Source organism: Symsagittifera roscoffensis, chromosome 5 (genome assembly GCF_963678635.1).
Source record: "Symsagittifera roscoffensis chromosome 5, txSymRosc1.1, whole genome shotgun sequence".
NCBI lineage: Eukaryota > Metazoa > Xenacoelomorpha > Acoela > Convolutidae > Symsagittifera > Symsagittifera roscoffensis.
This window is the reverse complement of record NC_087066.1, coordinates 38,957,923-38,984,022: the sequence shown is the minus strand read 5'-3', so window position 1 is coordinate 38,984,022 and position 26,100 is coordinate 38,957,923. Positions and strand designations below refer to the sequence as shown.

General features: G+C 32.7%; 1 protein-coding gene across 1 annotated transcript in view; it reads right to left on the bottom strand.

Annotated features, from left to right (window-relative positions):
- LOC134846725 (uncharacterized) overlaps positions 1 to 26,100 on the bottom strand; it is a 33,236-nt gene that overhangs the window by 462 nt on the left and 6,674 nt on the right. The window contains exons 3-4 of the mRNA XM_063864111.1: positions 20,739 to 20,864; positions 17,740 to 17,756 (exon numbers count right to left, since the gene is read on the bottom strand). Coding sequence (XP_063720181.1) covers positions 17,740 to 17,756; positions 20,739 to 20,864 — 143 coding nt within the window. The remainder of the gene's footprint in view (positions 1 to 17,739; positions 17,757 to 20,738; positions 20,865 to 26,100) is intronic.

The following is a 26,100-nucleotide window of genomic DNA, read 5'->3' as shown; positions in this document are numbered from 1 at the left end:
TATGTCTTGTTGGTTATGTCCTTTTTCCAAAAAGCAAATTGTTCGTGGTATGGGTTTGTCTTTCGACTTTTTTGTGTTTTATTATTTCTTTCTTAGACTTTATAATAGTCTTCAAAAGAATAAATTATCCAGTTTTAAACTGGGTTAATCCGGTTTGGGTACCGTTGGTTTCCTTTTCTTAGTCATGCTGTTATTCTATGATTTGTGGTATTTAGTAAGCTGCGTTGGTTAGTTTTGTTTAGTATATGATTCCTTTCCAACCGGGTTAAAGGAAAGTTTGAAACATGTTATTATATGTTAGAGTTGTTGAGTGTGAAAACTTGAAACTGAAATTCATTATTTTAAACAATTCTTCGTGGGCGAGCTGTGCGAGTGTGGATAGAATTTCTGTGCGAATAAATGAGAATATCAAAAGGTTAGTACTGCATTTGCATTTTATTAATTTACTGCATAGAATTTGGAAATTTACTGCTAGTTATGGGGGAATTTTAAGTTACAAATTTTCATCATAATTAGATTTACTGCTTGTGGGGAAAATTTTAGAAATGAATTTACTGCATTGGTATTAAATTTATAAATTTATAAGTGTATGCGATTAATAGAATTGTTGAAATCTGTTTGATGAAATTTGCGATCTTTATTTGTCTTTTGTGGTTTTTGTAGGTGATCGTCGGATGAAGGCTAAAAATCTAAAGAAAACATGAATAAAGTATGGTGAGTTTTTTAATATTTTAATTAGTTAGTAATATTCATTTAATTCAAACTTACCTGTTAGTCGTCGGGGAAAAAACCGTGGGGGAAGATGTCGTGAATTAGTTCTGAAGTTGTTAGTAGTTTAGCTAAGATGCGGATGATATTTTTAGTCTGAAGCAGTGGCCAAAGCAATTGAAGTGCCTTAATAGTGGTTAGTTCTTCAGTGCCAACTGCAAACTCATAAGGTGTGTTTTGGATTAGATTATATAATTTGTGATTGAATTTAGTGTTGTGGATGAATTCTAAAATTGGGATTTCTATAGGTTGTACAAACTCGTGCGGGATAAGGAAGGGTCGGGATTCTTCGGCGTTGAAGGTGTTGGTGATGGGACAGAAGATGTACATTTGGGTTATGGGATCATAATTGCGAAGAATACCATGAAGGTTAGTATCTTTAATGCAATATGTGAAATTTAGGAAAAATGGTGAAGTGTATTTGGAATTAATGAATTGAAAGCGATGGTGTGGTTGTCTAGAGGGTGTGTGTAGGTCAAAGTGATTTTGGATGAAGCGATAATAACTATATGTGTGGGTTTGTTTAGTGCGCAACATAATATCGTGTGAGCAGTGTAAATCTCTTTCGTGTGGTGCAAGGAAATGAAAGGTTAGTGAAAATATTTGGAAGCGTTCTTTAAAACTTTCGTATGCTTGTGTGTCTGTTAGTGCTTCTGAAATAATGTGATCAAACTTTCGGTCGAAGATGTTTAGTGTAAATATATATGGTGTCTTGATGAAAAATTTCTCGGTAATTTGTGGATTAGCGAAGCGATCGTCGTCTAAGAATTGATCTTGGTTAGCTCTGATGATGTTGTGATCATAGTATTCGAGTGTATATTCGTTAGCTCTAGGTGCAGTGTGTGTTTTTAGTGATTTTTTATATCCAACGTAAGTAAATTGTCTAGCGGTTAGTGGTGTAGTGAGTCGATATAGCATGTCCGTATTTCGCTCTATATCGATGTGAGTGTTAGATAAAGGTAAGCAAAGAGGGTTAGTAAAATGATAATATGAGGTCCAAGAGAGAGTGGGCATTAAAACGTATTCATCTACAAAGTTGCGTGTTTCGTTAGTGTCGTGGGGGGTGTTTAAGGTGTATTGTGGGAATGAGGGTAAGGTGATGGCTAAAAATTCTTTTGTGTTAGTATGCTTGGGGTGGTTGATGTATTCACGGGCTGTTCCTGGTTTTGCTGGGAAAGGATGGTTGGGGAACTTTCTTTTAAAAGTGCGGTAAGCTCTATTAGTGTTGAGTGAAGATTCAGTTGATGTGGATGATGGTGCTAATGATTCAGTATAATTTGAAGAGGGTGTAGGGGTAGGGGGGTTGGATGAATTTATTGTGGAGGAGATTTGGTTTATTGTTGGGGTATGGAGGTGGTAGGGTTGTTGTTGAAGGGTAATAAAATTATCTAGCTCTGGGGAGATTCGGGGGGTGTCTGGAGAATGAGATGATTGGTCAGAATGGTATGAGGAGTAGGTTGGGGTAACTCGGGAAGCATAAGAGGGTGTGGGAGTGATTGGGTCAGGGTTATTGGATAATATGGGTTGAAAAGGGGGTTGAGAAAATTTAGAAGAGTTATGAAAATTATTGGATGGGGATGGTTCTGAGTCGGCAAATTCATCGGGGGTTTCAATATTCGGGTTATTGAGTTGTGAGATGGAATATAAAACTGAGATGTGTGAATTAGTGTCGGAATTCATGCCTGATGTTACATTACTAGATGGAAAATCGGGTGGCGGAAAAGCAAAAAGTGGTATTATTGGGATTGGAGAGGTAAGATTGGTTGGGTGGGAATTTGATCGGTGTAGTGATCCAAGTTGGCGGCTCATCGTGGGCTAAAAAAATGATTATTTTGAGACTGAAAAGCGGTGGTATGGGGTTGTTCAATAATTTGTTCATAGGTATTATGATCTTGTGACTGGTGTGTCATTATATGTTGGATGGGACTTTGTGATGTGGTGAGTCGAAAATTTGGATTATGTGTGATGGCTAAATTTCGAAAATTTCGTGGGACTAGGGATAGTGGATGGTTATTTGGTAGGGGTGGTAATTGTGGTGCCGTTGGCGTTATGTCTACATTGTTATGTTCTTCGTCGTATGTATTTTGTCGTGTTGCTATTTTTGTGTTATATTCTTTTATTTGTGCGTCTAAAAGAATTTTGTTTATAGATGTAGAAAAGATTCCAAAAAATCCTGCAAAGAGTATGCGTGCTACGCTTGCTTGTCTGTTTACTTGTGTGTGTATAGCACATGTGTTGTAGATTCCTTTTAAAAGTGAGAAAAGAAATCCAATAAAGTTGAACATTGCGTATAAAATAGTCAATTTTTCTAAGATGTAGTAGGGCCATCCTAGAAAATCGAGGATCTCATTTTTGAGTGTAACAAAGCTAAAAATGTTAATTGGTGATATATCTTGGGGACGGTATTTTTCACCGTTTAGATATATATAATCTTTAATGTCTTTAAAATATCCGCTATAGTCTTGCGTGTAGATATCGGCAAATCCTGCGGTTTCTGCAAGTTTGCGTAAATTTTGGTCTATTGATTGTCTTTGTATAGTGTCCATTTGTGTTAATAATTCTTGGAATTGTTGTGTTCTAATGTGATGTTGAATATCTGATTTTGAATAGATTCCTATTGATTGTAAGTCTATATTTGGGTTTCGAGCAATAGCGCGAATGCTTTCTGGTGAAAATTTTTTGAGTGATTGCATTAATGTGGGATATGGAGTGAGAAGATAATATTTATTTTCATCAGGGTTTAGTTGTACTACATTGTGGCTGTTTTCTGATCCACATGGGACTGCGGTATCCCAGAAATAGGTTCTTCGTGAAAGTGTATCCACGAAATGTACTTTATTCTTATAAAAGATAGGGATTCTTTTATAACATCGTTTATCTTCAAAAACGTATAGTGGTGATACTTTTTTAGTACAAGTATAAAACCATAAGATGTTTCCTTCATAGTCTAAAAAATTTGATCTATTTCCAGATAATAAGTATCCTGCATAGGGTATTTTTAATACTGCTAGTGCAAGTGATTGTAATATTTGTGTTCGTTCTAATTCGCATAGTTGGTGTAGTGTTTCTAATTCGGAGAGTGACATTTCTTGAAAAATTCGGCTAATTGTATAATCTAGTTTCATATCTAAATGAATATCATAGTGGATATTACCGAAATATGTAGTATTCATTAGTGATAATTCTTGTAAGCGTGTGCTTCTGGTGTCATGGGGTTTTAGATGTCCACCAGGTTGTCCGTTGCTTTTTTCAAAATTAACTGGTATATAGGATGTTCCTTCGTTTGGAGGATGACCTGTGGCATATGGGTCGATTTTTACTTTTCCAGTGGTCATGTCGAATCCTTTTTCGTATTCAACTAATATTTCAGAGTATTGTGTTCTGTGAAGTGGATTCCTGTATTTACATGCAAGTTCTGTTTCTTGATATATTTGAAAACGTGTCAATTTATTTTCTATATTGTCTATGTTTCTAAAATTAGAACTTAGTTTTCGTGATGGATGGACTTGTTCATATGGAATTGATTGTATAAAATATTTTTCGTGAAATTTTATCATACGAGCGTGTATTTTTGCTACTTGAAATGTTGTACATGTATTTTCGGGGAACCAAACAATGGTTGCTTGTGTTCTCGTTGTAGGGTCGCAATAACCTTGATCATTTTAACAGGGTAATCGGATTCCTTGATAGATCATTGTATTATCTGATAAATCTCGTGTTAGTTGTATTTTTTCGAGTTGTATTTTCCAATCGAAAAACATTATTTCTTGGTATCCTTTATTTTTTGTGTCTGCTTTGCAGTTTGATGGGTCATTTATACCAATGTGTGGTATCCAATGTTTATCGTGTAGGTCATAGGTTAATCGTCCATGTGCGCCGTTATACGGGTATTTTTCGTCTAGTTTTATATGTCCTTGGTGTCTTTCAAGTTGTGATTGATGTACAGAGTCTGAAAAAACTTGAAAATTAACTAACTTTCTTGCGGAGTTTTTATTTTGTGTGATGTTTAGTCTAAGTAATTCATTTTTACAATCGTCGGGATTGAGATGTAAAAGACGTTCTATATTACTCTGATAGAATGATTCATGGTCAAGTCGGTTTTTGTTTCCGTTCGAGACTTGTGAACAATGTACTTTCTTTTCGGAAAATGTTGCTGTGAATTTATAACCTGTAACTGTTGTTGCTCGGGCTTTTGAATAGAGTGTTGCTATTACATTTGTGGTTTCTATAGCTTGTGGTTCTGTTTCACATTGTGATACTTGATTTATTGCATATTTGTGTAGTGTTTTTTGTTCATTTTCTTCACAATCGTAATGTGTTACTAATAAATCTTGTGGTCCTGTACGAGGGGAAGGGTTTATGTTTTGATTTGAGATTACTAGAAAAAGGAGTTGGAGAAAAATTAATAATTTTAGAATATACATGTGTATGATAATCCTGAGTATGGATTATAAAATGTAATGTAGCCAATTGTGTTTTTGGTATATCTGTCGTATTTGTATATTACTTCAGTAGTTATAAACGGTGGTGGTAGTGATTGAGCTGTTATGTTAGGTGGATTTAATGGGTAGGGATGTTGGGTAATATTATTTAACTTAACTGTGATTTCAAACTTTAATTGTAAACTGTTTTGTTGGAGTATTTGAATATTGTGATCACGGATATCGTTGTGAATATCTTGGCGATATTGTAATCTATTAAGTGCCCAGTTATGAAGGCGGTTACTTTCTTGATGTTGTCCAAATAATGGTGGAGGTGCTGTAAATGTATTCCAATCTAGTCTTAAAGGAATATTTATTGATGATTGTTCTCGATATCTGGCGTCGAGATTATTTGGAAAATTTAAGTTAAAAGGTGGTGGTGAAATCTGGCTTATTGATGGTGTTGATGGTAGTGATAATGTTTCTGGTAGTGATGAGGATGTTGTTGTATCCGTAGAAATATCTATTGGATTATTGACTAAATTTAATTCACCTTGTGTAAATGAATGTGTTGTCCAATATGGTAGTCGTGATGCCTGGTTTGGGGGGTTAAAGGGATTTTCACGTATTTGTTCAGATGTTGGTGTTGAACCTAAGTAATCTGATGGTAGGCTTGAGGTGCTACGTTGTGAAAGAAGCGTAGGGGTTTCTGGTAATATACCAATGGGGTTTTCTGGAGTGTTTTGTGATGGGGATTGAGGTATATCAAAATGAACTCGGGGAGTTTGAAAATTTCTGTTTCGTCGAGGATGTATAATTTGTCTATTTATTTCGACTGTATTTTGGTTTTGACTAGGATTTCTTATTCTACTTAGTTCTTGTGGTAGTGTTGGGTATAGGTTATATGTTGGTTCGCTTAAAGGTGCTTGTCGTTGAACTGGTTCTAGTGGTTCTGATAAACGAGCATGTCGTTCTTCAAAAGTGTATGGATTGTCTTGAAAAGAAATTCGTGTAGATGTTTGAGGATTTTGAGTAATTGAAGGTGGTGTTTGGTTATCTTGGGATGATGTCGGTGAAGACTGACTTTGTGACTGTTGGGTAGCAATTTTTGATGGATTTTTGAATTGTTACTTTAGTGGGAAGGTTTATGTTTATTATAATATTCTTCCAAAAAAGAATTAGAAGGATTGTTGCTAGGGCAAATGTGAAGATTGCTTTCTTTATACATTTACATATTGTCAAAATGAGGGATGATAAGAATGCTATGAAAATTACAAACAATAAAAAAATATCAGTTCTACTGAAAATTTTTCGTATCATTTAGACAAGTTGTATAAATCGTACCTGTGGATATAATCAAGGGTTTTGGAAAGTTGGAGGAATAGTTCGAGTATAGTGTAGAAAATTAAAAAAATGTTACAAAAAATGATTAGGATTATTAGAAAAGATTCAAGTATATCAAAAAGAAATATTATAAAGGTTTCAAGTATTGTAAAAAAATGTTTAAGATTTATGAGTATTTGAGTAACTGATTGAGAGAAGAGCATTTAAGAAATGATCTCTTGGTCGAATATTTTTTGCTGTTTGAGGCGATTTTCAAGTGTGGTCGGATTATTTATTAGTTTTTTGACAAGTGGGTTGAGTTTTGTAAAAAATTGTTGGGGGCAATTTTCATGGTGATCGGGAGGTCGTCTTTTTCTTTATTTTTGTTTGTCAAATGATCCGGGGTATGGTGAGATTTTTATACTTTAGGCTAATTAAAATGTTCATTTTGTTACTTTAGGCTAAGTTAACAAATTTGTTTTGGGGGTATTCGTGGTCTGAGTTGGGGAAATATTGTTGATCTTTGGGTTATTAGATAAGGGAGGGGTATGGTATTATGGTGATATTTATTTTAGTTGTCAAGTTGGAGTGGTTTGCTTATTTTTGACCTGGAGGTCGTAAAGTTATAGTTATAGATGTGCCTGGAGTTCTATATTATTCGTCTAATTGGTCTTAGTTTGAGTTAGAGAAAGTGACGGATTGGATGAATCCTATTGGTCTATTTTGAACTAGAATTATTGCGTACTTGTCAGCATGTTATTTTGAAAAATGTAAATGAAAAATGTTTCGGAGGTTTCAAGGTTGTGAAGTATAATGTTAAAATTACTTTTGAAATTCCACTTTCTTTAAAATTTTAGATTGGGGGATGAATATTTTATAGTTTTTACGTGGTTGATTTCGGAGTCTTGTTGTTTTTCGATTTTCTGATTTGTCGATTTGTTCTTGGGGTATTATTTGTTCGGTCATTTTTCTATTTTTTCTTTGTTTTGGGGATTCTTTATGGTTTTGTGTATTGTTTTTGGTGGCGGTTGGTTTTGTGTTTTGATTTTCGGTGGGGTTATCATTTTGTTCTGTGTTTTTCAGATGTGGTTCATTTTGAATGATTTTTAATCCTGTGAAAGAATATAATTGAGTTAATTCGCGGAGTGCGTATTCTTTTGGGTAATAAGGTAATAGGTTGTTTCGATGTTGAACGATTTCTTTTTTGTTTGAGTCGGTAATTTTATATGTGACATCAGTGGGTTTTGCAATTATTTGGTATGGTCCTTTTCGAAGGGGTTGTAATTTTTTAGAAATTCCTTTTTGAGTATTAAAATTAGGTATTAAAACAAATGTTCCAATTTTTAAATCGGAGGCTGGTGTAAAACGTGAATTGATTTGTTCATTAATGTTTTGTCTTTGTAATAACTTTTTTGTTATTTTTTGATAAATTTCATTGTATTTTTTATCTCTATTTAGAATCCATTCGGTGTGTGTACCGGAGGCTAGTTTAAGAATTTGTGGGTGATGAAAATGATCTTCATCGTGTGTATGTAAAGGTAGGTTATAACAAATTGAGTCTTTATTTGGTTGACAATAACCTTGTGCGTTTTTATGAGAATTTGCTGTAAACATTATTGGTTTGCGTGGCTTTTGGTTAAAAACCATTTCATATGGTGACATTCCTAAAGTTGTCGTGATTTGTGAATTATATGCTAAGGGAAATAGTTTTACATCTGCTGACCATTCGGTATATCTTGTATCATTTCCATTGATGATACATCTGAGATATTCTTGTAATGAACGGTTCATACCTTCGACTAAGCCGTTTGTCCAAGGTGCGTGAGATGTACGTGGTTTGTGTTTAATGTTATATAAATGACATAGTGTTATGATTTCATTATTTATGAATTCTGTACCGTTGTCTGTAACTAAAATTTCTGGTAGTCCGAATTTTGCTATCCAGTGTTCATAGAGTGTTGTGTAAGCGTAATAAGCGTTACAATGTGGTACTGGGTTAAGTGCTACATAATGTGTAAATGCGTCAACAATTACCATAATGTAGGAGTTTCCTTCGGATGAGGGTGAAATTGGTCCTTTGGTATCAAATGAGATACGATGGTTAAAGTACAAGCTTTGTCCTTTAAAATCTTGTTTTTGTGCTATTTGTTTTTGATTTGGGTAAGGTTTATTTAGTTGACATACTATACAGTCATTGCATAGTACTTTTATCCAAACTGGTGCATTTGGGAAGTAAAAATTTTGTATAAAATTTGAATATGTTTTTTCTGATCCAGAGTGTCCTTTAATATTTTGTGTATGTGAAATATTAAAAGCTATAAGAATCATACTTAAAGGGAGACAGGGAACTGTAGATTCCTTCAGGTTATACTCTAAAAGGTCTGTATTTTCGTTAATTGTTGTGTTGTTAAATTTGCGAAAGTATCGGAGGAGTGTTTTGTTTCCTAGAATGGTTGAATCTGCCTTGACAGGTTTAGTTTTATATTTGTGCCATGATTTTAGTTGTCTAATTATCGGGTCAAGATTTTGATATTGTTTCAGTGTTGAAATTGTAATCGTTTCTGTTGGAGGGAGAAAAATGTTTTCAATTTCGAACTTAGATAAGGGTATTGTATCAAGTGGGTCGTGAAGGTCAAAAACTTGATTTATTGTGTACTTTGAATCATTTGTTTGTGGTCCTGATAAATTTATTTTATCAGTTAAATCTTCTTTTTCAATTAGTGGAAAATGGTCTTTTTTAGGCGGGTGTTGTTTTGTTCGTTTTTGTTGGGTGTTATTTTTTATCCATTGAGAATATGGGATTGGTTTGAAAGTTGATGTTCCAAGTAGATCAACTTCATAATGATTATTTTGACAATCTAAATAAAGTGGGAAATGTTGTAAACTATTTATTTGTGATTGTTCAATATCAGTTTTTACTGCATATTTGCATTCCAATCGGGGTGATGTTTCGTTTTCTGCAAGGTAGAATTTTATGTTTTTGGGTATTTCAACTGTTGTTTTTCGTGTAAGTAATTCAGGTGGTGTATTTCGACTTAAGGTGTCTGGTAATGCAAGATTTTTTCCTGCAGTCCAAACTATATGTAAGTTTGGAAATTTCATTAGAATTAGTTGAAATCTGTAAACTCGGTGGTTTGGGTTAGATTTTTGTGTAAAGAGAAAGATGATTGGTTTATGGTCTGTGAATAGAACTGTTGGATGTTTTGATCCAAGTATCAGAAATTCATATTCTGTCAGTGTATATATTATGGCTGTACATTCTCTCATTAGAGTTGAGAGTCGTAGCTCTGCTTGAGTGAATAATCGAGAATTTGCTGATATGAGGTTCATTTTATTTGTACCATTATGTGATTGTAATAGTGCTGCACCGATGCCAAAGTTCGAAGCATCGCACATTGCATAAAATGGTTGATTTGAATCTGGAATTGTGTTTGAAATTTGTTCAGTTAAAAGTTTCTTTATTTCTTCAAATCGTGTTTGATGTTCTGTGTTCCATTCAAAATTATTTTGTTGTCTAAGGATGTTATAAAATGGTCGTAGATATAATTGCATTTTATAAACATATTTACTTAAAAAGTTTAACATTCCAAGAAATTCTTGGATTTTCTTTTTATTTGTTGGTGGTTGAAGTTTTTGAATAGCGTCAATGCGTGATTTCAATGGAGTGATTGTTTTTCTTTCTATATTATGTCCTAAGAATTTAACTCTTGTCAAAAAGAAGTGTGATTTATCGGGGGCGGCCTTCAGATTTTCGTTCTGAAGTATTTGGTGATATTTTTCTAAAACATTGAACATCTCGTCTTTTGTTTGTGATTGCATAAAAACATCGTCTAAATAGGTGATTGCGTTTTTCTTGAGTATTAGTGGTCTAAAAATTTTGCTCATAAAAGCTGAAAATGCTGCTGGTCCTATGGATATTCCATAGAATAAGCGGTTGAATTCATATTGTTGGTTTCCGATAACAAATTGTGTTAAACGTCGTGATTGTTCATCTAGTGGCATTTGATTGTATGCACTATTCATATCGGCGGTTGTAAAGTATTTGCCGTTTATTTTTGTTAAAATAACTTGTATTGGTTCAATGGGCCAATTACATTTTGATTCATCTATAAGTGAATTGAGGTATCTAGCATCGAGAACGATTTTTAATGATTCTCCTTTAGCTAGAATGATAACGGGGTTGATAAATGTGTTGCCTTTTGGTTGTTCTTCTTTGTTTACTGGTGATATAATGTTGTATTGTTCTAAAATGTCGAGTAATCTGTTTACTTTATCATGTAAGTGAATTGGTACTTTACTTGCTCTCTGTTTTTTGAAAACTGCGTCTGGTTTTAACGGGAGATGTAGTGATGAACTGATTTTTCCAACATCGAATTTTGATGTTGCATAGACTGATGAATATTTAATTAGCTGTTTGGCTAATTTTTCGAATTCGTCTTGTGTTATTTGTGAATGTTGGAAATTAAACATTGTTAAAAATTTTTGTTGGTCCTCTGTGTAGTTACTTATGTTGAATGTAGGTTTGAAATATGGAATTTTTGTGAAATAATCCGTATTTCTGTTTTCGTTACTTATTATATTATTTATAGATAATTCTTCATTAAGAATTGTAGATTGGCAAATATCTAGTAATTGGAGTATATTATTTACGCGATAGGCTTTTTCGTGTATTGGTGATATTGTAGCGTTGGTTTCACAATATCCTAAAAGTCCTAAAGGTAATGTTACTTGGTAAGGTGTGTTGTTATAGACATGTAAGGAAATGATATCGGAATTCGAATTTTTCAAATATTTTATGGATGAGATTGTGATTTTGAAAAATTTGTGAATAGGTTTGAATTCAAATTCTGACATATAAAATTTTTGTTTGTTTTGTTCTTTATCATATTGGTGAACTTGTTTGATTGAAAAATTATAGATATCTCTGATAGTGGTTTTAGATGTTTCCTTTGTTGGTTAAATATCGGGTAGAATTTTGAAAAGAATGGTGGTTGTTTATTTAATCTTTGAAAAAATGTTAAGGATGTTTCTTTTGTTTTTGTATATTTATCTTTGATTAATATTTTACTATTTAGTATGTTAATTGTTGGTATATACTTCGAAATAAATGGTATTCCAATGATATTATATTTAATGTCAGTGATATGGAATATTTGTTTAAATGGCTTATTTAAAATTTTGCTTTGCTCCATTGTTCTGGTGGGGAGGAGAAATAATTGGATTTTTCCGTAGTTTATCAATGTTGATCCTTGTGCTGTTGCTAACTTACTGGAGGTTTCAAGAGGTGTTAGCTTTGGGTGTAAAATTTTTATTTCATTCCATGTGGGGATGTTTATTATGTTTGATTCTGCTCCTGAATCAATTAAAAAATCTATTTCAAGGTCTGGTGGTTGAAATTCTTTATTTCTTGGGCTTTCTAAGAGAAATGGTATTGTCCAAATTTTTTCTTTGGGTTGTTCTTTTTGTATATTTTGATAAATGTGGTTTGTATTCAAGCATTTTGTTTTGGTATTTTTATTGGTTTGATTTGTAGTGTTAATCTCATTTGTTTCTTGCGTCGTTGGTGTGGAATTTATGGGTGTAGTGTAATAATTTTGAAGAAATTCTGATTGATTTTCATATATGTGTGATGAAAAAGGTTGTTCATATATGACAGATTCATAGTCATTTTCGACTTTTATCATATTGATAGAAAGAGTGTTTTCAGTATCACTTTCTGAATCTGATGATGTACAGTTTATTTGATTGAGTTGTAACGTATCAGTTACTGTGTCATCAATACCTGGAGGGTCTGATGTTGTTTCTGGATTAGATTGTACTTGATTGATTTGTCTTTGATGTTTAGGTGTACTACTTCTGTGGCGATTATTAGAATTATTATAGTTATTATTATTCCGGTGTGGTGATTGGGAATAATTTCTATAACGATTATTATAACTTGAGTGTCGATTTTGTGAATTATTTCGCGATCTGTTTTGGTAATTATTGTTTGGTCTGTTATAGTTCGATCTATTATATGAGTTATTCCTTGATTGATTGTTCGGCTAATTCTGGTTTCGGTTGTTTGAATAACTTCTATTTCGATTATAGGAGTAGTTTCTATTCCTATTGTATGATGAATTTCGTGATTGATTGTTTGGATAGTAATTATTTCTTGATTGGGAATTAGATCTAGAAACAAATCGTTGTGTATTTGAATTTGATCTGGAGTAGTTATTTCGACTATTTGGTCTATTGTAGTGATTTTGTGATGAATTATTCGTGTTTCTTCGTTCTGGTGATCTTCCTCTATAACTTGAGTTATATGGTGATTGATTTCTTGTATAATTTGTATTGTTCGGGAGTGGTTTTCCTGAACTGTTGTTGCTGTAGACTGTTTTGTTCGGTAGATTTTGATCTTTTTTCATGTATTGATAGAATGATTTATTTGGTTCTTTATATTTTTGAGGTTTATTTTGATTGTCTTGCTGTTTTTGTCTACATTCGGAAATACTATGTCCGTATCGTCGGCAATAATTACACCATTTTTTGAAAGATGGTTTGCCTTTAAAGTTTGGGTTCTTTTCGTAAATATTGAGTATTTCAGTGATTTTTTCAACGAGGTCTGTTTCTGATTCCTGTATATTATTAATATTAGTGGGAGTCGTTTCAATTTTGTTAACGTATTGTAATTTCAGATTTTCCGTTTCTTCTAGTTTCATCGTGATTTCTGCTTGTTCTAATTTGTCTACTAGTTTTCGAAAATCTAAATCGGGTTCTCGAATTGAAGAAGGATGGGATGCTCTCTTTTTTATTGCTATTTTCCTTAATTGTGGTGTTAAGGTCATCATTAAGATTTCTGTCATCTTTGTGTTTTTATAGTCGTGTGTATTTAATGAATATGCTTTTCGAACTAGTGTTTCGATTCGTACTGCTATTTGCTTGATGGTTTCGTTTGGTAATCTGCGAATTTCATTACATAAAACTCTTTGTTGTTGTTTGTTTCTTTCGGAGTCAAACATTTTTGAAAATTCCTGTGTAAACCTTTTCCAGTTTGATTTTATTTCTAGAGGTAGTACTGAAAACCATTTTTGGGCTGCGCCATCTAAGGTTGTTTGTATTAACGCTGTGCGTCGATGTATCCAATTTTGATGTAGTGGCGTATTAATTGGTTCAGGTCCAATATTTAAAATCAGGTTTGCTGTTACTGCATTTAAATAATCTTCTACAGAGTATTCAGGGTCTGTTCCTGTGAAAACCATTAGGGGTTTGTTTGATGTTATTGATGATCCACCCATAAGGTATGGATTCATTGTCATTTGTAATGATTCTGCTGCATTTGGCATTTGAGAAAAATTTGAAAGTTGGTTTCTTGTTATTTCATGTTGTTGGAGATAATATGGGAGTGGTATTTCATTTTGCATTTGTGATGCTTGATACGAGTGTGCAGTCATTGGATTTTGTTGTTGAATTGGTTGAAAAGATTGTGTATTAATTAGATTTTGTTGTTGAATTGGTTGTTGATGTTGTGCATCTATTGGTTGTGGAGAAAAATTTCTATGATTTGTACGTGTTCTCTGTATTCCTTGTCTACGATATTCTTGAGTATTTGGTGCAAATATATCTGGTTGTAAGAAATCATCATCTGAGGATAAATAATCCATTTGATAAGATGTCTGTTTTTTATTTTTATTTTGTTGAAAAAATGGGTAATTTTCACTGTGATCCTGTGGAGGATTTGTTTGGAAATTTATTGAATTAGGTTGGGTCATTGGGTTATCCCAATTTCGAGATCTTGGATATTGGTTAAAATTTCTTTGTGGTTGATTATATGTTTTTGATGGATGTGTATAATTATAATTATGGTCTGTAAAGTTGTTTCTAGTGAATGTTTTGCGTGTTTTTGATGGTATTGTCATGGGTCTGTATGTTTGGTAATCCATATGTGAATATTTAGGGGCAACCGAAGGTTTAACGGTTGATTGTAAGGTTACCTGTGTTTGTGAAGGATTTGTATTTCTTGGTGTTGTTAAATTTGGGCGTATTGGTGAAATACTTTGTTGTGTAGTTGTTGTGTGTACAATTTCTTCATTTATGAAGTGTGATGGTGTCTGGATATCTTGTTGAGTAAGATTCCTAGTTCCATTGAGGTTTTCATTGTGTATAACTGTAGAGTTTAAACTATTATTTTGTGTATCGGGCAAAAATGTATTATAGTTTAATGGTGTTGCATCAATGGTTAATGGTATTACTTTTACATAATCTCTTATGTAAGATATCGTACTTATTGCTTGACTTGAGATTGATTGTGGGAAGCTTATAAATGCGGGATGAGACCATTCGGGGTCCCAAACATAATCTGATTGTTCTGTGATAGCGGTATCATCGTTCGAGTTTTGGGGTCTAAAATTTTTTCTTGCTTGTGCAATTAAATCAATATTGTGTGTGAAATAATCTATTATGAACCATGCCAAAATTTTTTGTAGATCGTGTTTTGTATGTTGTGAAACGTCGTCTTTCGTGAAATTTTCTTTAATGATGTTTAAATAACTAGAGAGTAGTGTGATTTCATGTCGTACTCTTAAATGTTTAGATGTTTCTGTCGGTGAGACATTTGTTATTGGGATTTCGTTTTCTAATATCGAAATATAACTATATATTATTGCGAAAACTTCATTGGTGAATATGGAGTTTGCTCTTTGTGAGTTATGATATTGGATGCTTTTTATATATTCTGAAAAAACTTTTGAAAATTCTAAATCAAGATCGTCTGTTTGAATTGTATATTTTCTATTATTATGGTTTGGTGAGGTGAATTCTATGGAGTAGATTCCATACTGTTGTGTTATGTTGCATATATCTTTTAAGTAGTGGTCTATGATTTGTCTTTTGATTTTTACATCTGGGAACTCTGTTTTACATGGACTGATTCCGGGTTCAAATAAATTTAATAGTAAATTTTTGCAAAATATATGCTGTCCTCTATCAGTGGTTGCATCTACTATAAAAGGAAAGATTTCATCATCATCTGGACTTTCTTCACCTGGGGTGTGCGTTGAGCTCATTTTTTCGTTCGATGACTGTTAATATGTAATTATTAATGTGTCGAATTGGTTGATTCCAATTGTATAAATGTACTGGTTTGTGTTTATACTGCTTTTTTATTCTTCTTTTTCCTCTTTTTGATGAATTTGAAGTTGTTTCTGAGTCAGAAAAATATAATTGATCGTGAAGTGGGCAATTTTTATCTATTGATTCTTTTAGTTTGTAAAGTTCGTCTAAACTGTTAGTTTCTGATTCTGAAAATGCGTTTCGATTTTTTGAAAATCTTTTTCGTGTTATTTGTCTTTGTTTCGTTATTATTTTTCTTTTTAGTGTTTGTCGTTTTGTTCGAATGTATCCAACTGTTTGTGTATGAGGTGTGATTACAAGGTCGTATTTTTTGTTATCTATTTCACAATTGTGTAAAACGATTGTTTGTTTATTTCCTAGGTTTTTAAATGACATAAGGTTTAGGATGACGGATGCAAAAGGTTGTTAAATGGTTTCTATTTTTCTTAAACTGTTAGTTTTTACGATTTTTTGGTTAGCTTAACCTGGGTCTATTTGTTCAGGGTTGGAGAGAAAAGTATATCGATTCCGAAGAATGATTTTTTACTTTCTCGTGGCTAGTATAAGTTAAGGTGTTAACTTACTTAATCTTACTTAGGGGTAGTGATTGTGTTCAAGGGTTGGAGAATAGTAAATCGATCCACAAGGTTCAGGTATAATTAGAACGCGAGTAGTTCGTTAGATACTATTTTAAACTTACTAAGTCTAAGATTTATCCTGGGTCTGGTAAGAGGGGGGGGGGGTCAAGTGAAGGATGAATAACCGAAGTTCTTCACTGTTTATCCTAATTTGAATGATTAGTTTTGTTTAAAAATTTCTATTAGTCTTAGGTCTTTAGAAAGGGTTGGGTAGTGAATCGACGTTTGAGGTCGTTAGACACTAATTAAGTGGGTGGCGGAGAACAAAGTTGTTCTGTTTGATCCAAGGATAAGCCTTGATGATCAAATTTGAAATTTAATTAAGTAGAAAATGATTTAAGATCCAAGGATAAGCCTTGATGATCTGGTTTTAAAATTAAGTGAATTTAAGTTTTAATAAAATTTTAAATGTGTGTAAAGGAAAGATTTAGTGTTTTGATGATATTAGTGGGTTTATGATTGCTGTTATGTTTTAGATGATGGAGCTGGAACAACAGGATGATTTATGATTACTAACCATTTATTGTCATGCTACTAATTTTTATTTTTATTTTTCAATAAATATTTTTCAAACATGTTTTGTATATTACTGCAGAGTTTTAGGAAAACGATCTTAGATCTTTTTATCAATCGTTATTGTATATTAATAATTTTGTTTAGCGCCTGAAATGATTTTGAAGATTAACTTCAAGGTTTTATGTTTGCAAATGAAAATCTAAATTCATTGCTAGTAGTATTCTAAATATAAAAGTTTGTTCTGGTTTTTGCCTAACTATCATATAGCTATATGGCAAGTTTCTACTTTGTCGTATGTCGTCTCTGGTTCGAGGTCTTCTTCCAATTCCGGGTAGTTCTGTTATGGTTCGGAATATTGGCTCTGATCTATTGAGTCGTAGAGACATTTCGATTAAATTATTGTCGTATAACATTTTTTAAATGTTTTTGTCTAATTTCTAATCTATTTTGGTTAATTCTAAGCTATTAAGGTCTTGTTCGAGACTTATGGTCGCACCAGATGAGTTAGGACCGAGTTGGTTAACTCATAGAGTAATTTCGGATAGGGTACACCGTCTGCTCGTCACGCTATCTTATTTTCGGCCGGATAGATTCGTGCAACTTCTTAGTCTAATACCGATCCTAATCTTACTCTTATACTATCTAGTCTCAGGTTGTTTAACTAGTTTCTGCTAGGCTCAATAGATCTAGGGTATACTGGTTTATTGCGGCTGCTGAAGTGCTCGGGAGAGTCCAACTAATTTCTAAGTTAAATTCAAATCTCTCTGGTGCTGAAATTACAAGTAACTTCAGCACTTACAAATAAGTGGGTTGTTAGTTAGATGGATCATGATTGGTTAATATTAAATACTTTACATTGGTAAAATATCTAAATTATCCAATCATAAAATGTAGTCTAGATCAGGTTCCAATATATATTCATTAGTTTCTTCGAAAGTCGGAACAAGCAATCAAAACAAACAAAACTATGTGAACAGAAGTACTTCTAAGTACTCTACAACTAAACAACAAAAAATTAACGTTAGAACGGTGTTCTGCCAGGATTCGAACTGAGATGCTGTTATGACGCTTTTTCATTCTTAGAATATTGCTTTGAAGAAAGCAGCAGAGTCTTAACAGCAGTCAAAATTGCATCCAGGCAGAACACCGTTTTCATGTTTTTTTCTTGTTGTTTAATTGCAGAGGATAAAAACAACTTAGATTTGGACAATAAAGTTTGATTTGTTTATGGTTTGTTACAAACATCTAGTCGAAAATTGCCTTGTTGTGTTTGAGTTTCTTGTGTTCAATTTGAACTTCCTCTTTTTTTTTAAAATCTATAATGACTTTGATTTTCCATGCTTGAGTTTGAGTGCTCGGAATGACGTATTTGAATTACAAAAGTATATTAGTCGATACGAACAAAAGCCAAAGTGAACGACCGACATTTCTTGGTTCACTTTTTGTGCAAAAATTGAGTTTTTTGCAAATAGTCCTTAATGCGACTTTTGCCCCGTTTATTGTAAATCGATTTTCAAGAACTGACGCAAAACATACGTACTTTGCCAATGCTGAGAATACTGCATCTGCAACTGGTTTTTGGTGTCTTTTTTGGCATAAATCTTTTTATGTCACTTGTTTTCATTAATCGAGCGTATATTGAAAATCATCAAAACTCTGAATTGAAAATTATCAAAACGCTGATCACAAACAACAAAACTGGCTTTGTTTGAAGCTGGCAGGCTTATTGTTTGGGATAACTTTTTTTAGACATAGACATACAATCAAATGATGAAATAAACGAAAATTTGATGGAAAATCTTACATATGCGAGATGAAACTGTTTATTAAAATATAGACGAAAAAAAAGCTTCCACCTTCTCACACGCACAAAAAAAAATACGCAACAGCTCGAAAAAAATTATAGTCGTAGCAAAATTTTAAAATCAACTTCAGAACCTTTACTGCTACTTGCACAACAACCAGTTTTTCTTGCTTCCCTCATTAAAATTTTTTTCAAGGATTTTCAATTGAGTTGAATTATCGAATTATCGTGTTTCGTTCATTTTTAATCTGAACTTGATGGAGGAGTTAATTTATCAATGATTTTTTTTAGGTCTTATTTTATCTATTTTTTTTTATTGTAATCCATTTCAATAATAAAGTATTAGTTGGGAAGCTGTTGATTTGTTGCAATTAAATTTGGAAAGTTCTAAGCTGGAATGTTCAGTCAATCAGAATCGAGCATTTAAAAAACCATGCTCTTTTCTTCAACTTGATTTATGGGGAGGATTTTAAAATGATCCAATCTGTCAAATTTCACTTAACTCAAACTTCAGATAAGCACAACTCCATTTTAATGAAAAACTGAAATATTTCAGTGAAACGAATGTCGTAATTGCAACATGTCCCCTTTCTTTTACTAGGAAAATATGGTGGAAAAAGTGACATTATGACAGATGAAACTTTTTGTTAAAATATTGTCTTCAAGGCTTCGTCTGGCCAATTAATCAGACGACGTCAGAGAGGTGTTCTTAATCCAAGAATTCCCTGTAAAAAGAAAAAAACTTTTGAAACTTTGGACTTGAAAGTTTTCGTAGGGAAGCAAAAGATCAAAGCTAGGCCTTCACATAAGTTTTTTTTACTTCAAAAAGGTTACAAAAATTAGTGTGCTACGGATTAGTTCAACTCAGATTTGGGCAATTGACTAAAAAGTTTTCGACAGAATTCGACTCTAGACAGAATTTAGAAAAAATGATAGACAGAAATTGACTAAAGAGTTTCGGTCAAATTCTGTCTTAAAGCTAAACAGCTTTTTGATTTCGTTTTACGTGATGAGAGGCTTATATGAGGAAGATGGGGAGGTTTCTCATGCTTGAAGGACCGAATGCTTGAAAATTTCAATTAATCAAAATCGCTAAGCGTTTCTATTGACTAAACGCCTTTCTCACAAAATCGAAGTCAAATTTAACAGAAAATATATTAAATCGGTGGAAAATAATCAAAACCATTACAAACTGCGGGTTACAACCACAATACTATTCAGAGAATCATCAAGATTAATGAGGTCAAAATCATAAAAATTTTTCAGTCTTGAAAACTCATCTGCTTATTATCTAATCGGTCAATGTTAACACTAATGGCCTGGATATATTTTTTTAATTTGAGGTTTTTGCGACTTAGTTTGAGATTTTGAATACTCAATTCTGATTGGCTGAAAGTAAGCTAAAATAAACTTCAAGCATTTGGTCCTTCAAGCATGAGGGACGCCACCCTAGCAGATATCCTTAGCTTTCCAAGAAATTTAAAGGCCAAAGTTGTAAATGCTTTAAATGCTTCGGGAAATTTTGGCACTAAGAACGCTTCTCTGACGCCGTTGAAATGGCCCAGCAAAGCCTTGAAAGCAACATTTACGGTTTCTTCCGGCTAGATTTTAATAAACATTTTCATCTATTATGTATCAAATTGTTAACCCTGAATCTTTTGTAGTTGACAAGAACATTAGCAGACACGAGAAAATTTTTTTTACTTCATTCGATTGCTTGAAAACTAGTATTTGCACTTTCTATGCCCAGTTACTGTAGTTATGTCACCACTTGATTAGTTTGATAATCCGTTCGTACGCTTAGGTAAGTTTATTATAATTGAACCACGTGGTCAAAGTATGGATTTTTCCACGTTTTCCTGGCCCTTTATCATAAAACTACAGTATAAAGTTAATTAAAAATTGTTTTTACGACAACTTGATTGTAATAAAAAGTACTAAAAAACATCCTCACTTGTTCATGCTCACACGTTTCGAAAAAAAAAATCCGAAATCATTTTTTTTCTAATCGAAATTTAGAATTAATAAAAACGGGTGGACTGGCAAAGAGCCCAGCACTTTTACAATACATTGAACTGTATCATAATAATTTTCCCACAATAGTTAAAAATAGCGTGGGAAAAAGTACATTGTGGGAAACGATAATGTCATTACGTGGAAAAAACATTTTATGTTTACCTTGAAACAAACGCGGGGAATTCCTCCCAGTGGTTAGTTCGGCTGCCGCACAATTCGAGGGCGACGAGGGCGAGTTAGGAGTCGGGGGACTGCCTGCACCTCTGTGCGTTGAGTTGACATCTTCGCCTAAAGTCGGAACAACAAACCATATGGCAGAATCATTATAAGTTTATTTTCAAGTCCATAGTCAATTTTCATAATTGTGAACGATTATCCATAAAGGTAGCATCAATGAGTTTGACAGCCTTTCGATTGAATTTAATTGAAAAATTGGCTATGAAAATTTCTAACAAAGATAGCCGGTTGCTGTGCAAACACAGCAGAATGTTCCGACCACATTCTTAAAGAAAAACTACAACAAATATATATATATATATTTTTTTTATAATGATGTCGTTTATTTTTGTGTGTGGTATAATCCGAGGCAACTATACGAACGCGTTGAGCGTTAGTAAATAAAACATAATCAACAAAAAATGAAGAAAAAAAAATAATAAGAAAAAAATACCCGCTCGAAATTAGACTAAAATTAGACTAACATCCGGGCTTTATCAGTTGATCAACTTTTATGATTAACTGTATATCTGATGTAGCGTATGAAACAAAAAAAGAAAAAAAAACACAGAAAACAAAGTTCATGTCATCCCCATTTTCAATAGTCCTAACAACTACCAAAAGTACTTTCCTCCCAACAATGCCATCTCAATAAAACTAAAGTATATCAGTACCTGCGTCTTAAAACTTAGCCTTTTGTTTGCTCATTTTATATGTATATATCAATCGTGTCAAACTGTCAAAGTTAGCGCGCAAGGAAACCAACAATATATCAAATTTTTATTAAAAAAATTGCCTAAAATTGCGAAGCAGGCTAAATAGGCTCCATCAATAACACAAAATAGTTTGAATTTCTAATAAATGTGAATAGATCAAAATCACATTACTGAAGAAGGCAGGGGCAGATCTAAGGTTGTCTCGAGTTTGCAGTTGTCTCGAGTTTTGTTACCCTTAGGCCATAATTTTACCAACATTTGCTGCTTTGCAAAAAAAATTGCAAACAAAGCAGGCCAAAAAGGATCTTTTGTGATGTTTGACTACTTAAGTGATATTTTAGCCCAAAGATTGTGCTCTGCAACACAATTTAAAATCAATTTAGTATGTTTCGGTACCAAATTTTCAATCAAAATGGAAGTTGCAAACAAAATGTCTGAGAAGAAGGGCACGCGCGTTAAAAAAGATATTGTGAGCTTCATAAACCCCATTATAAGGCAATTTAAGAGCCTTAAATTATACGCGCTTGTAATTAAAAAAAAAGTATAAAAAACCAGTGCAAAATGCATACACAATTTTACACCCATGACCCACAAGGAAAACCATGACAACATGGGTTACTTAAAATTCAAGCTCTCGGGCTATTTTTGCCCTCGGAGCATTCCCGGAGAACTTTTGTATATAAGAAACAAATATTACTGTTAAATTTTCAGTTTTCTATCGAAAATCAATTAAGGGCAGCGGTGGTGAAGTGATTGCGTCTCCGCCTCTCAATCTCAAGGTCGGATATTTGAGGCGCACCATGATTTGTGCTGGTTGCTTGGGGGTGAGGCAGCATTACTTAGCGCATAAAAAAAACAAGAAAAACTGCATGTTACCAGGGTTACAGCAGCGGTTCGCCTTGATAAGCTGTACAGCTCCTACGTTTGTCCTTTTTTTCCAGTGAATAAATGATCTTAGCACGGTCTTAACAAATTGAGGTTGTTCATATAGATCATAAGTAAAAACATGTTAGATGTCGAACAAAATTGGAGTACAAAAATTCCAGCGTATGTTCATTTAGCGTTTTTCACATTAATGAAGAAAATACAGTGATTTGAGAGAGCAAGGCGATGCAAACGCTTTCCTATTATTTACCATAACAAGTAAAAAGAATAAATGAAAATTTTTCTACTTTTGCTTGAATTGAAAAAAGTTGATTAATGTTTAAACTTATAAAAGCAACAAAAAATTCAAAAACATCGAAAAAATCAAAAGCATTTGTGCGAAAAATAATTTAAAAAAAAACAAATCAACTGAGACAAAAACTTGGAAATAGTTGCAAATACAGGTCCAACATGTCATTCTTAAAGGAAACGTCACCTCCAGGGTAGAGAAGTAAAAACCGAAAAAAAGACAAGCTACCGTTTGTTTCTTTTTGTCTTTTTGTTTATTAATTGTAAAGCATGAACAGAAATGATTCTACTAAAAAAGATAAACAACACAATCCATACAAATCCACCTTAAAAGTGTATTGGTTTGAACCAATTACGAAATATTTTAATTGTTCTTTTTCATCCGCTTACGGCACCTGACTGCAAGCTTAGCACAAATCACTTAAGATAGACTGTTTTCCGCTAAACTGAAACAAGACTGCTCGTATCAGGGCGAATCCCTGAATGTTCTGACTGCATTTTAAGGTTTATGGAGCAGTAATAACGTTAAAAAATTATATGTAATAAAACAAAATGAAAAAAAAAAACATTTTTAAAGAAAATTTTTATGAAAATCATCCCAACACACGCCATATATAGCACAAAAGAATAGATTTCGCTCCTTGTAACAAATCAATTATGACAAATAAGCTTCCTTCAACCAGTTTGGAACTATTTCTAAGACGGATTAAATCTCCGCTTCCCGCACCGAAGTTTTTCGGATAAAAATAGATTATTTTGAGAAAATGTTGCCGAAAATGTTGCCATTATGTGAAAACAAGTAAGGCAACATTTTCTATTATAATAGAAAAAAATTGATTATTTTCATGAAGATTATATTTTATTATAATTCCACTAAAATCTATTTTTGTCTCCACATAATCTCAACAAAATCTATTTTTTCGCCCCGAAATCGCAATAAAATCGATTGCTTTTGCCAAAAGATTGCAATAAAATCTATTGTTTTTGCCATAAAATTGCAATAAAATCAATTGTTTTTGCCATAAAACTGCCATAAAAATGCAACAAAAAGTATTGCTATCGCCATAAAATTGTAATAAAATCTAGGACCCAAAAAATCGATTATGTTGTCAAAAAAATTGATTAACTTGTCAAAAAAATTGATTTTTCTCCTCTCGGTAGCATGCTATTTGAAAACTCAAAACAAAAGAATTCAAACCAAATGACGCGAATCATGAAAATCATCAATCTAAAGAGATTTTGAGCTCAAAAATATGCAACAAAAATATAGAAAAACATCATTGTAAATCAGATTTTGGGCAAAAAAATATGTAACAAATGAAGAAAATGGTCAATATAAATCAGATTTTGAGTTCAAAAATATGCATTAAAAATATTAAAAAACGATCAATGTAAGTCAGATACTGGGCAAAAACCAACCTATTAAATAGAGAAAAACGTCTTTAAAAATTAATTTTTGAGCTCAAAAATATCCAATAAAAATATTAGAAAACTATCAATGCAAACCAGATATTTAGCAAAAAAAATGTAAAAAATACAAAAAAGGTCAATAAAAATCTAATTTTGAGCTCAAAAATATGCAACAAAAAATAGAGAAAATTATCATTGGAAATCAGATTTTGGGAATAAACATATGTAACGATTGAAGAAAATTGTCAATATAAACCAGATTTTGAGATGAAAATATGCAATGAAATCATAAAAAATCATCAATGGAATCAGATTTTGGGCAAAAATAACTGCAGCAAAGGAAGAAACTGGTCAATATAAATCACATTTTGAGCTCAAAAATAGGCAATAAATTTATTAAAAAACTGTCAATGTAAACCAAAAGGGCAATCTTAAAACCCCCATAACTTTACTAAAAATGATCACAGATGAAATGCCTTTTCAATTTAAGCTTAAGAGAACAAGACCTTTTGAATGATATAAAAAATTCCGTCAAAAAAGCCTAGTTAAAAAGTCGAAGTTTGTCTGAAGAAAAAAAAACTGACCCCAAGCACAAATATTCCGTTACTTTTTATCGAAAGTCGGAACAATAATAGTAATGAAATTGATTTTAATGGCCAAAAGTTATTGTTTGAATCAAATTCTGAAATATTTATTCCAATCTTATTTCATTATTGTTTCTCATTTTTCTTATTATGCCTGATTTTAATAGATGCTCAACAATTTAATCTTTTTTGGTAATGCAATGGTAATTTTGATGGTCTTTGTTTCTGTCCAAGTTATATTTGAGAAGAACTTGAATGGAAATAACATTTGATTAATCGTAAATCGTACTTACTTAGTTTGTAATCATTTACATTCAACCTTAGCAAGTTAATTGAATCCTTCAGTTAATTTTTGTTGATGCTTGAAAAAATCTACAGATACTCAGAACGTTTCATTCATTTGATTTCCCTATTCCACTAAATTATACATCCAAGTCTAGATCGGCTTTGGGCCGAAGGTGTTTCAAGTCTTCACTAAACTCGGTTTCTCAGCCATATATGTAGTTGCAGTCTAATTCTTTTTGCTTTATTCTGCTTCATTTTGCTTTTTTAAGGTTTTATTTGTGGTTTCACACCATTAAAAAAAGTAATTGGTCTTTAAATTGTTCAGTTATGTAGGAAAATTGATCTACGTCTTCATATTCGTTAAGTAAGATTTCCATAAAAGCAATGTTAGCAGTATTCAAGATGTGTTATAATTAATCAGCAAACACGCTGCTCCAGTGTCTATTATAATTTTGACTTCAAGAACTTTTTTCTCTCCTACAGGATATTGACCGAGGTCAATCTACGCTTGTTTTTTGTGGTTGTCAGAGATTGAGTTAGTTGAAAATATTTTTTCCGCCCTCGTTATCACTAAAGTTGACTTAATTTTTTTTGCCACTGATTTGTACTCTAGGACTTCTACCAAGACTATCATCATCTCTACTTGTTGTTATAGCATTCGTTTGAGGCCTTACTCGGATGTTGTGATTTTTATTTTGCTAATCAGGCTGAGATTTTGCATCAAAATTTTCAAATCTTTTTCCGGCGGTGCTCTTACTGTTTTCAATATTTTATTTTGAGCTTATTCTAGAGTTAGAATGGGGTTGATGAGGATAGTCTTTCTCTAGATGTATGGCTAATGCTATGAGGGTTAAATATTTGAGTAAAACTGTGTCTATATCTTGATAAATCTGGCAGAAAACGATATACAGTTCATGTATGTTTTCTTTTGGGTGCTTATACAAAATGCTTAAATGGACTTTCTGGTTTTAATAATATACCATATATTTTTTGCTTTTTGTTTCCCACCTTAAAAATTCAAATTCAGTGCAGTAAGGGTGACTTTTTTTAAGATATGACAATGTAATTTACGACATTGCTAGGCTAATAATTGTATACTTAGAAAAATGCAATCACAGAAACCGCCTCAGTTTTAACTGA